The sequence below is a fragment of the Frieseomelitta varia genome, unplaced genomic scaffold (assembly GCF_011392965.1).
Source record: "Frieseomelitta varia isolate USP_RPSP 00005682 unplaced genomic scaffold, Fvar_1.2 scaffold_498, whole genome shotgun sequence".
NCBI classification, from domain to species: domain Eukaryota; kingdom Metazoa; phylum Arthropoda; class Insecta; order Hymenoptera; family Apidae; genus Frieseomelitta; species Frieseomelitta varia.
The window spans coordinates 197994-211815 of NW_025110254.1; the positions used below are offsets into that span (position 1 = coordinate 197994).

Genomic DNA, 13822 nt, shown 5'->3' on the forward strand with positions numbered 1-13822 from the left:
ATGATTAATTAGTTATTTATAGAACGTTTATAGTGAATGAGATTGTGGACAATAATGGTAATTAATTACATTATAGATATAAATTCGATGGGAAAGTGAATCCGTCTGAAGGCATTTTAAAATTGTGTGTTTGACTGTTAAAATTAATACAAACTGTTGAAGCCTGTTCTTACATAATTTGCGTTTCTTATCTTAGGAAATATATTAGTTGACTTTTTATCGAGATAGTTGAAAAAAATTAGGAGATTGTTTGAACGTTCGCCTTTTTGTTCGCAGGGTTTGTAATTTCAGCGATTTGCGAACTCGAAAGGAATGCAATCCAGTTAGCTTTGGGCAGTTTCTATCCTACGCTTCTATTAAGCGGTATGTATGTTATATAAATTGTGAGCGTGCAGCGCAATAAGAACACTTAAAGTAAAAAGATAAGTTAATGATGCAACGAAACGTTTTCTTCGTGGTGCGCGTTACCTTTTACCTTATGTGACTTGTCACAGTGAAAAGCACAACGTGTTTCCGTTGGAAAACGCACGAATTTAGCAACAATCATTCGCATTCTTAATTATGTTCCGCTTAAAGATGCTCGGTCCGCGCGTTTAAGATATTAACATAAGGATGTTACTTTAATACGATTATAGCAAACCTCGAGTAAAAAAAAAAGAACATCAACAATCAACCATGAAATTAACATTTTTATTTTAATTTACTATACTATATCGCAAGTACTTATGCAAGTTCACACATTTATGAAAATGATAAAAAAGTGAAATCTTGATGGAAAATTGTTTTATCTACTAAATATTACAACGAGCAATTCGATTCATCATTATCACTCTGTTTATTCCTGTACCTTCAAAATTTATTTATCGAATTCTAGGTGTAATTTGGCCAATAGAAGGTATGCCGAAATTTCTTCGGTACTTATCTCAGGGTCTTCCACTAACAATGGCCACAACGTCACTACGTGCAATGCTGACACGCGGCTGGTCCATGTCAGAGTCAGATGTTTATTTGGGCTTCATTGCAACCGTCACCTGGATTATTCTATTCCTCACGATAAGCATAGTGGTACTCAGGCTTAAACGCGGATAGAACGTGCTCGTAGCGTTTTTGAAATAATTATTGCCACGTGGAAAGAGAAAAATCAAGATAACGACCGCTGGCTCGACCATCGAACGGTCGACCATCGGTGGAGACTCGAGGGGAGATCGCTTCAGCAGCTTCCTCGAGACGATCTCGTTGCACCCTTTGTACGTGAATCTTCAGATATATGTGATGCTGCTTATGCGCTTAATATCCCTTATGTGTGAATCAAGGAAGAATGATTGTTTATCTGTATATCTGATCCTTAGGAATTTCTTCTCTTTTATCTTCTCTTTTTTTTTTAGTTAAATAATAACTGTAATATAATATAATGCGCATCCCTCATGGCAATGCATTTTAGTACGAACATTAACAAGTATTCATCGTCTCGTTTAAATTCACCTATTAAGAAGAGATATGCTGTACAAATTGCTTGGCGATGAACGAGACGATCTTTACTTAAATGTAGTACGATGCGCCCTTGGTAAATTTGTCCCAAATGTAAATGGGATTGCGAGTAAGTGGTTAAGTTAACGAGTAGCAAATTAGTAGACGTAGAACAGTTACTTGCCCATGACTTAAATGTATGTTTTATTTAATTTGTGAGCTAAAAGAAAAAGATTAGCATGATTAAACGACATGAAAAGCAATGAAGAAACAATGTTTCTGCAAACAAGAAATTTGTTAGTTTCGAAATTATTGAAAAAAAGAAAATATATATATATATATATAATTAGAATAATTAATATGCGCTAGTGTAATATGGTTCTAAGAACACGAAATATGTGTAATGATATTGTAGGATGTAAATTATAGTAATTACATTTTATACGTTATCAGTCTTTCTGATTATTTACGCCTCAGAAAAACGATTGATGCAAAGGATACATGGAAGGTATATTTTAAAGCAAAAAGGACAAAAATACTACATTTCCGTTTCCCGTTCTCTATTTTCTGTATAAAAGTCATTTACAAAAAAATAAAAAATATTTCAACGCCTATCACGCAATTCTCTATTAACAATCCGAACAATTGCATATGTAATCTCTCATTGAGTAGTAAATTAGACTCAATGTAGTCACTTAATCAACGTCAATTTGTATTTTTCTTCCTGGACGAACCACTCCCGGTTCTCCTCAACCGCCCGCTTCCAGTACTCTGAAACACAATTGAAGTGGCATAATTATCACGCACTTACATATTAAATGTAAAAAAAATATTAAATGTACCGCTTAATTCCTTCACTGTTCCATTTATACCGCCATATTCCTTTGGTAATATATTTATTGGCAAAGTTTCATATAATTTCAATTTACCATTTGTATGGATGTGTATTCTTTGTTTCAACTTTGCAACCATGAAGCTTCGGAAAATGTTCAACACCACATTTAAGAATCTGTGAGCGTTAATAAAATCTAGCGAGTAAATTCTAACGGGATAACAGCCCTGCCATGCGTGTACTAAGCTTTTAATAACATTCGGCGGTAATTGGAGAACGTGCTCATATGTAATTCCACTTATGTCCAAGATAGCCGTTATACCGTGAATCGTTACGGACTCGTGGTCTCGTAACGCTAGATCCAGAATCATTAACGATGCCTAAACAAAAAAAAAAGAAAAAGAAAAAAAAAGGAAAGTTAGTCAGTTACTCCAATTTTTATTTTATACAGGATGCGCATTCGAATGGCAATACCTAAATAAATTTTTTTTTTATGTCTCTCATATCTATTGTTCTTTGTAAGACCGTAGAAGAAATATTTAAGCAATCCCTTTCAAATTTCATTTGAGATCCTATCTACGAATTTAGCAAGACTATTAAATACAATTACTCATCTCTTTTGTTTGCAAGTTGTGATTACATCTTCCATTAATTTTGGCTAGTGATTATTTTTGCATACCTTCAACATGTCTGAGATTTTGTGCCTACTGGGAGAATGTACTGCCGCACGTATTATCACAACCATTCTGCCTTCGTCATCTAATTTCTTCAAAGGCAGAAACACCCTGGAAAATCAAACTTAAAAAGAAACTACAATTTCTCTGATATTCTTTGTATAAGAAGAATGTATCCTTTGCATGTTCCTCAATTATATAATGAGAACTACACGTTATGGATTTACATGTAAATATAGTAAAAGAAAGAAGTGACTTTTGAACCATATACATATGTATGTATGAGTATTGCGACACTGTTAACAATTATTTAAAGTGAACATGGTTCACTTACTGAATCGAAACTGAAGCAACAATCAATTGCAAAATGCATGTGACGATTTATCATGCTCAGATAAACTTAGATAAACTATCAGCGTTATACGGAATCTCGTGTCTACGAAAAGATACTAACAATACTAAACTTGATCAGGAATTCTATTAATAACAATATCATTGATCATTATTATCCATTATATTCAATCTTTGAGAGTAACAGACATGATTGCAATATATTAGCTTTCTAAATACCGTTTCGAAACGATAAGAAAATTTTAGACACAAAAATTGTCAATGAAAATACGTAAAACAAAAAAATATTCTTGTAAACATTACCCTAAATCAAACAGCTCTTGTAATACTGGTAGAGATGGATCTCTGTTGCTGTACCATTCCGGAAGATTCGCTCTTTGCTTGTAATAATTCCACAATTTAGATTTCGTTTTCTCTGTGTTAAATTTACAAGCTCTCAGGAAACGAAGAATAAAGAAATCATCTGCAAGAATACATAAAATGAGAACAAGTAGGAACGTGAGTAGGAATGGAAAAAAAAAAAGAAGAAAAAGAAGAAAGAACAATTTAAGCTGAACGTTTGAAATAAATGGCAAATACCAGTAGGAGCACGTAGATCTTCACTCTCCATAATCCATTGTCTTATTTCAGCAATTTTAATTGGTCTGACTTCGTCGGTTTCATTCAAATTAGCCGCCAAGTACGCTCTCTCCTCGACAGATAATTGACAAATGTACTCACTTGACGCCGACATAACGCAGTAGGGTAATTACACTCGATCATTTGTCATTCGCCAGAGACGACACCAAGGATTAATTGATTCTGATCTGATTTTCTTTCTGCGCTTAAGCGAACATCTTCGATGTTAGAAAAGAAACGAAAGATCTATCGCGAACGCGCGATCCACCGACGTCAAACGTCGATCGAGCTCTGAAAGATCTACAGCGCAAGTACGAAACAAATTAGAGACATCTGCCGGGATATTTACGTTATCTGTACATACAATTTGCGATAAGTTTACATACGTACTGAACTTTGATCTATCAACAGAGGACAGGATATACTGTCCTGAACTTTGTGCTATAAACCTAGAAAAAATCGGACGCAATTCATTATTTCCATATATCCCTGTCTTTTCTGTGTGTTGTATTATATTTTGTTTTATTATTTTTTAAATTCTTGCTGCGCCATCGCATAAAATTGCATTGTTAAAATACAGAGGAGGATAAATGGCATAGAACGTAGGAAATGAATACTCAGTAAAAATCGAAAGAAAAACTTGGAAACATAATCAGGAAGCCAGAAAATAAAGTTATGGGAGGTGTTAGTTGGCTGGGACCAAAATGTGAACAGTACGAAATATAAAATAAAAATGAAAAATACAGGGAGAAAAATGTAAGATAGAAAAAGGAAAAGGAGAACGTATAATTAATTCTTTTACAGTATAAATATATTTTGTACAATAATTTTTTGTATAATAAATAATTTTTTGATGTACTGTACTCGATACCAATTTATTTCTACTTTGTATTTAAAGACTTGTAAGTATATCGAAATGGAATTCCTGAAAAAAAGTGGGGCCTTAATTAAACGAATGAAGTCACGAAAGATAATAAATTAAAGCTGTTTTTTTTACAAATGAAAATTTTCTGCATTTATAGACATTGAGATAGTAGCACCACGTAGCGGTAGAGTGGTGAAACTAATCTCTATTACTGTCCCTGTCGCACACTGTTGCTTTTCTTGTTTAGAAACTCAACTGCGCCATCTGTCGAATTAATTTAAAACTATCTAGCAGTCAATAGCAGAATTGAGAGTTGCTCAGATGGCAAAACCACCTGTAGACAAAGAGAACAATAGTGTGGGGCTAGGATATCGATTTTAATTCCACCATTTCACTGCTACGCGATACTACGTCCATGATTTGACTAAATTTTCATTTGCGAAAAGGACTAATTTATGAACTTTTGCAGCTTTATATTCGTTTTTAGATCCCTTAGAGCTTTCTTTCTATATTCCATTTGATCTATAAAATGCATGATTAAATATTTGCAATTTCTCAATAGATCGAAGAACTCTGTTTGTTAGACAAGGAACGCAATATACGACAAAGGACAGATAAATGCCACAGACAAAAGACAAGGAGCGCAATACTGTGCGAAAACGATAATGGATTTTAATTTCACGCGGTGCCCGTGAATTGAATAAATTTTCATTATCACCGCGGAACGAATATATTAATAAAAATGTATAAAAATAAAAACCATTTATTTTTAATGTATTAAATTGATACAAAAATAAAAAAAAAATATATAAATAATTTAATTTCCTTCCATACGTAATGAAATCGCAGAGTACGAATTTTAATTATTTTTCTCTCCTTCGTTTTTTTCGATCACACGTGATTGAACCATAATTTCCATAACAAATATTTGTTTCTTTATTGTAAAAGAAATTATTTGTTTGATTACAAGAGAAATCGTAATGTTTGATTAGCAAAGATCGTAATAATTTTCCATTTAACTGTACCTCTCTGATTGTAAGCAAAAGCTTCTGTAGTTGCTTAAATTTCTTCACTGTTCTTAAATTTAATTCTTTTTTTCTGAAACCATCCGGCGATTCCGCACATGTTTTATTTCGCTTCAAAAACATTTGCACTCTTTTACAATATTCTTTCAAGCAGATCTGCAACTTCGAATATATTGATAACTGAATGTTTACAGAACTTTCATTTACTTTTAACAGCCGTAAAATAAACATTTCCATATTGGCAAGAGTATACTTTCGGTACATAATATTATAAAAATATTGGAATTGTTCTTCGAGAAAAAGATCTTGATCCTCTTCCAGCTCTATTTCCATATATTCCATCTCATTTCCATCTTCTATGCCTGCATCATCATCATCATCATCGTCATCATCGTCATCGTCATCATCATCATCATCATCATCCACGACAATATCACCATCGTACATCTCTCTCAGTTTCTCCATATCCTCCCTTAATCGTATCTTGTACTACATTTAAAAATTATACAAAAATTAATTGTAAATTATTCAAGGATAATTTCATAATTATACTGATATTTACACGTATTCATATTTTTATAATTATAATTAAATGTAGAAATGAAGTAGAGAATTTCTTTATTTGATGAATATAAAAGACACTGTACTTTTATGTTTTAACATTTTTATACATTCTATAGATTTTTGTACTTTTTTTTAATTTATATTTTATAAATGCATAGAAATCTATAATCTATTAATAATATTAATGATATAGTATTAGAAATACTAATTAATAATATTAATGGAATTAAAAACCATTAACAGGAATCATCTTTTTTTCTACGTTTCTAACTTACTCGTGAATAACGATCCAGCAGGGTTAACAATTTTTGGTCGCATGACATTTTTTTCAAATCATCGTAAAATTCCTTCATTATAAATAAGTATCTTTTCCCTTCTTCTAACAATATTTCAAATGATTCCTCCTTTTGCATCAGCATGTAAGTTAAACGTGAAAATTAGTTTTCGACGTAGAAGATTGTACTGCAAGTAGTGAAACACTCTGCACACTTTCATACGATGTATGATACTTATTACCTTTCTGTGTCTCATTCTAAAAAAATCCATACGACAATTCTCGTCAATATCTCTTAGAGTTAGACAATTTTTATCCTAGAATCAAAAGTTTTACAAAACTGAACAAAACACAGATTCCACTGTACGTAAAGCCATTTTGCATAAATTAAAAGTAAATTCACAGCGTCCACAGAACAAGCGACACAACGGTATTTGATATTATAAATCTCCGATTTTCTCGAAATATTTCTACGGAATGGAGAATCCATGTACATACGTATCCCCGTTGGCTGCGGGACAATTAACTGAATTTCTGTTTACAGTTCTGTAATGTGACATTAACAGCCGCGTAAGACAGTTTCGCCAACGGTCCTCAAATATAAAAATCGAACTCGTATTACTGAAATTACTTGAGTCTATTTTCTATCATTTGTAAGTGAATGCCCTTAGCGTAGTAATTTTTCTGTCTTACAAAAAGATAGGATTAATGCAATCACACTTATAATTTTAAAAAAGATTGTAACAATTATAGTATACGATAATATATAGAAATAATTGGCTGATTCAGTTCGAATAGAATAGAATTGAACAGAAAATACGTGAACGATTAATAAAGCATTAAATTGAGCATTAGACTGTGCTCTAACTTATTGATATAATATACATATCAGAAATAAAACCAAAAATCATAAATCAAATCAAAAGCGTGCACAACAAAACAAAAGGAGTTAAGTTGATTTAGAAATAGTTCCTATCAAATCAAATACGTAACGCGTCATAAAAAGTATTAATTAAAAAATTAGCTTTTATACCTTTCTGAATATTGACGAAAATCTAATGATTATTCCAGCTAATGTAATGACTTGAGCGGCGAGAATAATTTTGTTCCCGTCGGTATACTTACACGGTGCAACATTCGTAGTTTGTTAAAATATCAATAGATGGCTTCTCTTACTTTCGCGGTAAGTTGCCATTTGTCTTTTAAATTCAAAATACAATTTTTAGTTACTCAAAGATGCGTTTATTAATTTAGTAAATATTAGTATTATTAGTAATAGTAAATATTAGTACTTATTACTAGAAAGATGATATTTTCGTCAGTTATAAATTAGCACTAGCGCATACTCGTTTATTGTCAAGTCGTGCTTTCTTTGTTCTACCTGTTTCCTGTTAACGCGAAAGAAAATTCAAAAATTCGTAGGGATTCACAAAATTCAAGTTCAACTTAAACAAATTACCTCTGTTTTGCGCAACATTTTTCGTTGAAACTTGTCAAACTTGTCCCGGATTATATCGGAAGATTCTTTCATCAGCAATATTTTCATCAATCTATCGGCATGATGCAATAAAATGGCCTTCCTCTTGCAATACTCTCGAAAACCGTACGCTAACTTCGAACTCATATCAAGGTGTCCATCAGACAGGATGTCAATTTCACGTTGAGTTTGATCCACCTCTTCCTCTAGATTAATTAATAATTTTTGGCAACATGAAATATCTCGCTCGATCGTTCTCTCGATTTCAAATGTAGCTTCTTTTTCCTTCCAACTGTCCACATCCACATCCATTATCTGTCGAGTTTGCTGATGCTTACTAAGTTTATCACGTGCGTTGTCTAAATTTCTCTTTGCCTAACGAATAATTGCGGAACTTTTAATGAAATTGTTCAAACATTCAAAATGAATCGTCGCGTATACCTGGAAATATTTATCGATCTCGTGTGCGAATCTTTGTCGAACAGCGGCAAGGGTCACTTCATTTTTGTCGAACTTTCTCTTAATTTTCGCATATTCTGTCTCTTCTTTTAAGAAAGCGTCGAACAAACGTCGAATCTTTTTTTTCAATACGTGTAAATTAGTGACGCGCGAAGATGGTCAAGAATAAAGTATATGTAGTAAAGTCAGGGCAAAGGGCCCTAAGCTTTGAAGAGGGGGTAAGGGAGAGTATAGGCCGGACCCTAGTAAAGGAATGTCTAAAGGGAAAGGAGGATGAAAGACTGAACACAAAGAGCATGGGAGAAAGGGAAAAATATCTAATAAGAAATGGGCTGAGTAAACTCGGATTCGAACAGGAAAGAAGGAAAGGTAGAAGCGGCAAAGAAATAATAGAGAACCTGAGAAGGAGAGACATGGAAAGACAGGGTCGAGTGCAGCACAACAAAATACAAAAATCAAGGTACAATGAAAGATACAAACACATCCAGACAATAGGACTACCAGAATATCTAAAGAAACCAGGAAACGGAGAAAATTAGCAGCTAATGGCCCAAACTAGATGCGGATGCAAGGAAAGATGGAACCGATACTGGGAGGCCGAAGAGAAAAGGAAGTGCGAGCTCTGTGAGAATGCCCCAGGAACACCTGGTGAGAGACTGTAGGGTGACAAGCAGAGAGGTAAATCTAGAGAACATCTTGAGAGGCAAAAGGAACGAAAAGACGGAAAGATGGCTAGAAGAAATCAAACGGGAAAAAGAAGCAAGGTCAAGGAAGAGAACTAAAAAATAGAAAGTGAGAAAACAACCAAAGGCGGGTAAAGGCAATACGCGGTACATTCGTAGGGTAAACAATTAGAGCAATAAAGTAGAAAATAAAAGGGCAATCTAGGATAAGCGAAAGAGAAGTTAGACAATACAATCGAGATTAAATTGTGAAGTATAACATAAAAGTATAGTGTAGGTTATATTGGATGACCAACCCGGACAATATTAAATGTAGGCAAATACTGACAAGCTAGCGACAGTTCACATAAAAGTGGACTGTGAATAGTTAATCATAAGGGCAAGATCCAATAATTGGTCATCTATGATCCTTCCCCTTCCACTTGACGACGATAACCCAATATATATAAGGACATACTTTATAATGTTTTCATTCTCTCTCTTAAAACATTCGCTCTCTTAAAACATTCTAAATTATAGAGACATTCTATATCGTTAAGAGCATTAGACATTCATCATATTCTAAGACATTCTAAATCATTGTATATCATTCTATTTCATACACGACCACGACTGTAAGGGAATAAATAAACTCTTCTAAATTGTAAGCGTGTTGACTCCATTACACGGAATCCAACAGTTAGTGTTAAATTGTTAAGTATGGCACAAAAGTATAGGGTAAGTAGAGTATATAACAGATATGAAGAACGAAGAGCGAGAGTGAGAGAAACAGAGAGAATGAAAAAAAAAGAGAAATGTAAACCAAGTCCACTTTCATGGCTGTAAAGCCGAAAAAAGTAAAATTATCTATCTATCTATATAGTAAAGTCTAACCACTAGCATATTTTCGTCGTCAATTTTCAGAATATGTTTAGGCGACAAATGTTTCAATTTCAGAGCTTTCTCTTCATCTGCGTATGGGCCTAAGGTCACGCCTATCGCTGTCCAATGTAAAATTTTATTTCTTATTGGATGTTCAATAAAATTACATTGTTGAATAAAGTAATGATCGACTTGTTACTGTACCAGATTTGTCTAAACTGCCAATTCCTTTCTTTTTTGCGTCTTCTTCATCCGACCAACTCCTAATTTGTTTCCGTTCATTGATTTGTTCATCAGCAAGCAATTCAGTTTCCTATAAATGTTTCAACATGCAATAAAAGATATATGCAATAGATTCTTATATATTTATAGAAAATATACGAATCTGCATAAACGTTCGCAAATCTATCAAAGATCGAACCTTAGGTAGTGTTTCCGCTGCACCTACTTCCGACACACTTCTCACTAAAGTTTCATACGTCTCTTTCAACTTTTCGACTTCAACTTCCTTGGCGCTTAATCTAATGATTCAATCATTTAGAAACTGAAGCGAAGATTATCCAACAGATAACAGAGATCGTGCAACCTGTTATATAGATCCTTGATAATCTTTAGTAATACTTGGGCCTGGGACACGCTGAACAGCGTAAAGTCGGAGATCTTGTCGTTCAAAAATTGAAGGATATTCCGATTAATTTGCTCCATTCGGGCCTTCGAGATATTCATGAGCGCTTCTTGCCGCAGAAACATGTCGTTCAACGTCAGTTCTTTTTTCAAAGCGTTAACTTCTTCCTGCAGCCTGTGCAGTATCAAATCTGATCGATATCTAACATCTTTTTTTATCCTGACCGGTTTCAACCTTGCAATCTTTGCGGTGAACCTTAAAGTCGACAACGTGATATCGAGATCTTCTCTTGTAATTCGAATGTGAGATATGAATCTGGTACATGGTTACATTACGAGTCACTGATAATAAATAACTTTCCAAGTTAAATGTTATTATCACATTCTTGGATCAATTACCGGATTACAGAAGAAACCAAGGTAGTGTCTCCTAAAATTTTCAATAAATTACTGGAGCGTATTACATTAACGACGGATGACCTCGAACGTCCTACGTATGAAAAGAATTGCTCAAGCTGTATCTTCATTAAATTCGCCACACCTATGTCCGTGGCCGTTTTCCAACAACAACAATTCCTTCCTACGGTCCCTATACCAGCTGCTTCCACAATGTGTATCTAACATTTCAATGAAATTTCTAATTAGCCCTCGAGAGCCATCGTTCGTTTTTCACGATTTACGATTCTCAATGTCACGCTGTAGAAATTCGTAGATACGTATCTCAAAAGCCGAGTAATTACTTTCGCTGTGGTTACAGTGCCCCAGGATGTAACTAGGCTCGTGTTAGTCACGTGAAAGGTAATCACAGACGTGGCTAAATGAGACGCCGGATAAGCCGAGTTTCTCGCAATCGATCTTCTAACTTCTCCTTTAAAAAGATTCCTCAAACCTTCTTTTTCACTATTCATGCATACCACGGAGATGTCCTAGAATTTTCCTCACTCACTGACAATTCTATCAAACGTTTTTCCGTTGCAAAGTTTTCGCAAAACTATTTTATGTAACACCTTGAACGGTTCTCGCTCGTTTATCTTGACTTTATTGTTATCCACGTCAGAGGCCAGTAAATCCCTCGCTTCCTTCCCGTACAACTCGACGAAGCTTGTATGGTACTCTATCTTGCTGACTTTTCTTCTGTTTGCCTTCTCAGCAAACATGCAGGACAAAAGTCGGGCGACCAGGCCTCTGTGCTGAGAAAAACGAAATGTCATCACTGTGTTTGCAATTGCTGGGCTCATAACAAAAACCATCCACGTTAATGTTTCTTCTTTTCTAGGAACATTCCAACATCTAGTCTTTATTTGACGATAAGATGTATAGATGTTATTTTTCATAACATCGATCGATACTGTTGAAAAGTTGGACTGTTTTTGTTACAACCCCCCTCGATTGTAAAATTGTAAAAGTATAAAATGTTCGATGTAACCGTACTTCCCAGTTATTTCTAAGGCCACTGATGGTAAAACTCTTTCCAGAACCTGTTTGTCCGTAACTCATTAAAACGCAGCTCACACCATCTAAAATTCTTAAATTGTGGTTTTTCAACAATACTAGGCCACACTTTTTGTTTATAGTTCATACCGTTTGAGACTTCTATTTTTTTTTCTTTTTTGAGAAATTATTAATTCAATCTATACCAGAAGTCTCGAACAGCATTAACCAGAAGAAAATACAGTAGCTCACGAAAGTACGTGAACTCTTGTAAAAATTATACCATGAATGGTATCATGTATATTATATAAAAAAAATTAACAAAAACGCACTATTTAACTTTGATAAATATTATGCCATCGTATTCCACATAATGTCAATGAGATACCAAAAAATTATATATAATACTTATAAACATGTTCGTACGATAGATGTTCAAATATTTCCTTAAATGTACGCATCTTTACTTTGACACGAGATCGTCGGTTGTAACGCGATAAATCTCTTCCTGTGAAGAGTCACAAAAAATTCCATCTGTTCGAAAGCACCAGTACGATGGTTTCTTTGGAACGGCTATTCTATTCGATTGTATTTCTTGTAGACGTCGTACGTAGATCTTCTGCGTCAAATTAAAACGAAATTGTTCCTTTGCAACATCCAATTATCGAGGAGAATTTTGTCATATCGGACGAAAGAGAAATATTATTATACCTTGTGTTTCATGTCAACTCTTGCGCAAGAATCACACGGTCTTTCGAGTGGAAACATTCTGATGAAAATCTTTATATTTTTCTCATTGATACTCTTGTCATCGTTATCCGTCATGCTTAAGAGCAGAACCTATTAATTCAAACTTATTATGTTCAGATTATTTTGTTGATCGTGAGAAGTTGTGAGAGATTAAAGGGATTCTTTCTGGACAGTCATTTTTTCGAGGAGGGGATTCCTACTCCTTTTTTGGTTGGCGCAACATTTCGTAGGGTTGAATTGTGTAACCCCAACGAATGGAAATAATCTATGACATATTGATGATGGATATTTTACGAGAAAAAAAAAAAACGATGTGTGGCACATACGTGTGTAACTTCAGTTTTGTAGGTTTTCAAGAGCAATAATTTGTATGTATAATATATAGAATTATATTGAAAATACAAAAAACTTGCATTTCTAATTCCTACTTACATCAAATACGCACTATTCTTGTAATATACAGCATCTTACAGTTAATACATAGTTAATATATATATATATATATTATTTATATATATATATATTTATATATTTATATTCTGTCAAAAACGCGATAAATCTCAGAAAATCGTCAACGTGATGCAATCAATATCGAGTCTTTTATTTCGTAATATGTAGTTCAATACAAATCACACATTGTGCTATCGAGCAAAGCGACTCGTACATTATAATTCTACGAAAAAAGAAATTGTAACTCGTTTTTCAATACATGAAAATTATAAATTAACAATTTCATTGCAAATAGTCAAATTGATTCCAAGATCTTGAAACATGAGAATTATAGATGAGTTCTTCGATTACAAACAAGATCCATTGAATTGTATAATGTTGGACTTTACCTTACTTTCATATTTCCTTTTGAATCAT

General features: G+C 33.8%; 4 protein-coding genes across 8 annotated transcripts in view; 1 reads left to right on the plus strand and 3 right to left on the minus strand.

The window, feature by feature from the left end:
• Positions 1-2081, plus strand: part of LOC122533141 (ABC transporter G family member 20) — a 53981-nt gene extending 51900 nt beyond the window's left edge. For all 4 annotated transcript variants that reach the window (XM_043662563.1, XM_043662562.1, XM_043662564.1 and 1 more), the window contains 2 exons: positions 277-363; positions 875-2081. In XM_043662563.1, the coding sequence (XP_043518498.1) occupies positions 277-363; positions 875-1089 (302 nt within the window). In that variant the 3' untranslated portion in view covers positions 1090-2081. The remainder of the gene's footprint in view (positions 1-276; positions 364-874) is intronic.
• On the minus strand, positions 2007-4343 carry LOC122533143 (retinol-binding protein pinta-like). Its single transcript, XM_043662566.1, has 5 exons — positions 3904-4343; positions 3628-3787; positions 2979-3084; positions 2310-2679; positions 2007-2238 (listed from the first exon to the last, which is right to left on the minus strand). The coding sequence occupies exons 1-5, from the start codon at positions 4055-4057 to the stop codon at positions 2159-2161; spliced, it is 870 nt and encodes a 289-aa protein (XP_043518501.1). The 5' UTR covers positions 4058-4343; the 3' UTR covers positions 2007-2158.
• A 1267-nt stretch (positions 4344-5610) lies between these two features.
• LOC122533134 (protein PFC0760c-like) lies at positions 5611-7325 on the minus strand. Of its 2 annotated transcripts, XM_043662539.1 has the most exons (3): positions 6672-7312; positions 5833-6321; positions 5611-5741 (listed from the first exon to the last, which is right to left on the minus strand). In XM_043662539.1, the coding sequence occupies exons 1-3, from the start codon at positions 6813-6815 to the stop codon at positions 5667-5669; spliced, it is 708 nt and encodes a 235-aa protein (XP_043518474.1). In that variant the 5' UTR covers positions 6816-7312; the 3' UTR covers positions 5611-5666. The 2 variants fall into 2 exon arrangements, with proteins under 2 accessions (XP_043518474.1, XP_043518473.1); XM_043662538.1 differs by having other exon boundaries at positions 5641-6321; positions 6672-7325.
• Positions 6913-13373, minus strand: LOC122533137 (kinesin-like protein KIF9). The gene is made up of 13 exons (XM_043662542.1): positions 12917-13373; positions 12673-12824; positions 12206-12299; positions 11782-11964; positions 11515-11700; positions 11174-11391; positions 10737-11090; positions 10572-10671; positions 10355-10463; positions 10163-10269; positions 8589-8723; positions 8130-8522; positions 6913-8058 (listed from the first exon to the last, which is right to left on the minus strand). Exons 1-13 carry the CDS (start codon positions 13028-13030, stop codon positions 7993-7995), a joined length of 2211 nt encoding a protein of 736 aa, XP_043518477.1. The 5' UTR covers positions 13031-13373; the 3' UTR covers positions 6913-7992.
• Between the last annotated feature and the right edge of the window lie 449 nt (positions 13374-13822).

What these genes read in the sequence shown, in the direction of transcription:
- LOC122533143 (XM_043662566.1), bottom strand. Translation starts at nt 4,057, where the DNA reads ATGTCGGCGTCAAGTGAGTACATTTGTCAATTATCTGTCGAGGAGAGA. An exon ending in AGATCTACGTGCTCCTACTG is followed by an intron (nt 3,788 to 3,903) that starts GTATTTGCCATT and finishes GTATTCTTGCAG; the next exon opens with ATGATTTCTTTATTCTTCGT. An exon ending in CAAGAGCTGTTTGATTTAGG is followed by an intron (nt 3,085 to 3,627) that starts GTAATGTTTACA and finishes TTGATTTTCCAG; the next exon opens with GGTGTTTCTGCCTTTGAAGA.
- LOC122533134 (XM_043662538.1), bottom strand. Translation starts at nt 6,815, where the DNA reads ATGCTGATGCAAAAGGAGGAATCATTTGAAATATTGTTAGAAGAAGGG. An exon ending in TGCTGGATCGTTATTCACGA is followed by an intron (nt 6,322 to 6,671) that starts GTAAGTTAGAAA and finishes TTTTAAATGTAG; the next exon opens with TACAAGATACGATTAAGGGA.
- LOC122533137 (XM_043662542.1), bottom strand. Translation starts at nt 13,030, where the DNA reads ATGACGGATAACGATGACAAGAGTATCAATGAGAAAAATATAAAGATT. An exon ending in GAGTTGACATGAAACACAAG is followed by an intron (nt 12,825 to 12,916) that starts GTATAATAATAT and finishes AATTTGACGCAG; the next exon opens with AAGATCTACGTACGACGTCT. An exon ending in GCACTGTAACCACAGCGAAA is followed by an intron (nt 11,392 to 11,514) that starts GTAATTACTCGG and finishes TTGAAATGTTAG; the next exon opens with ATACACATTGTGGAAGCAGC.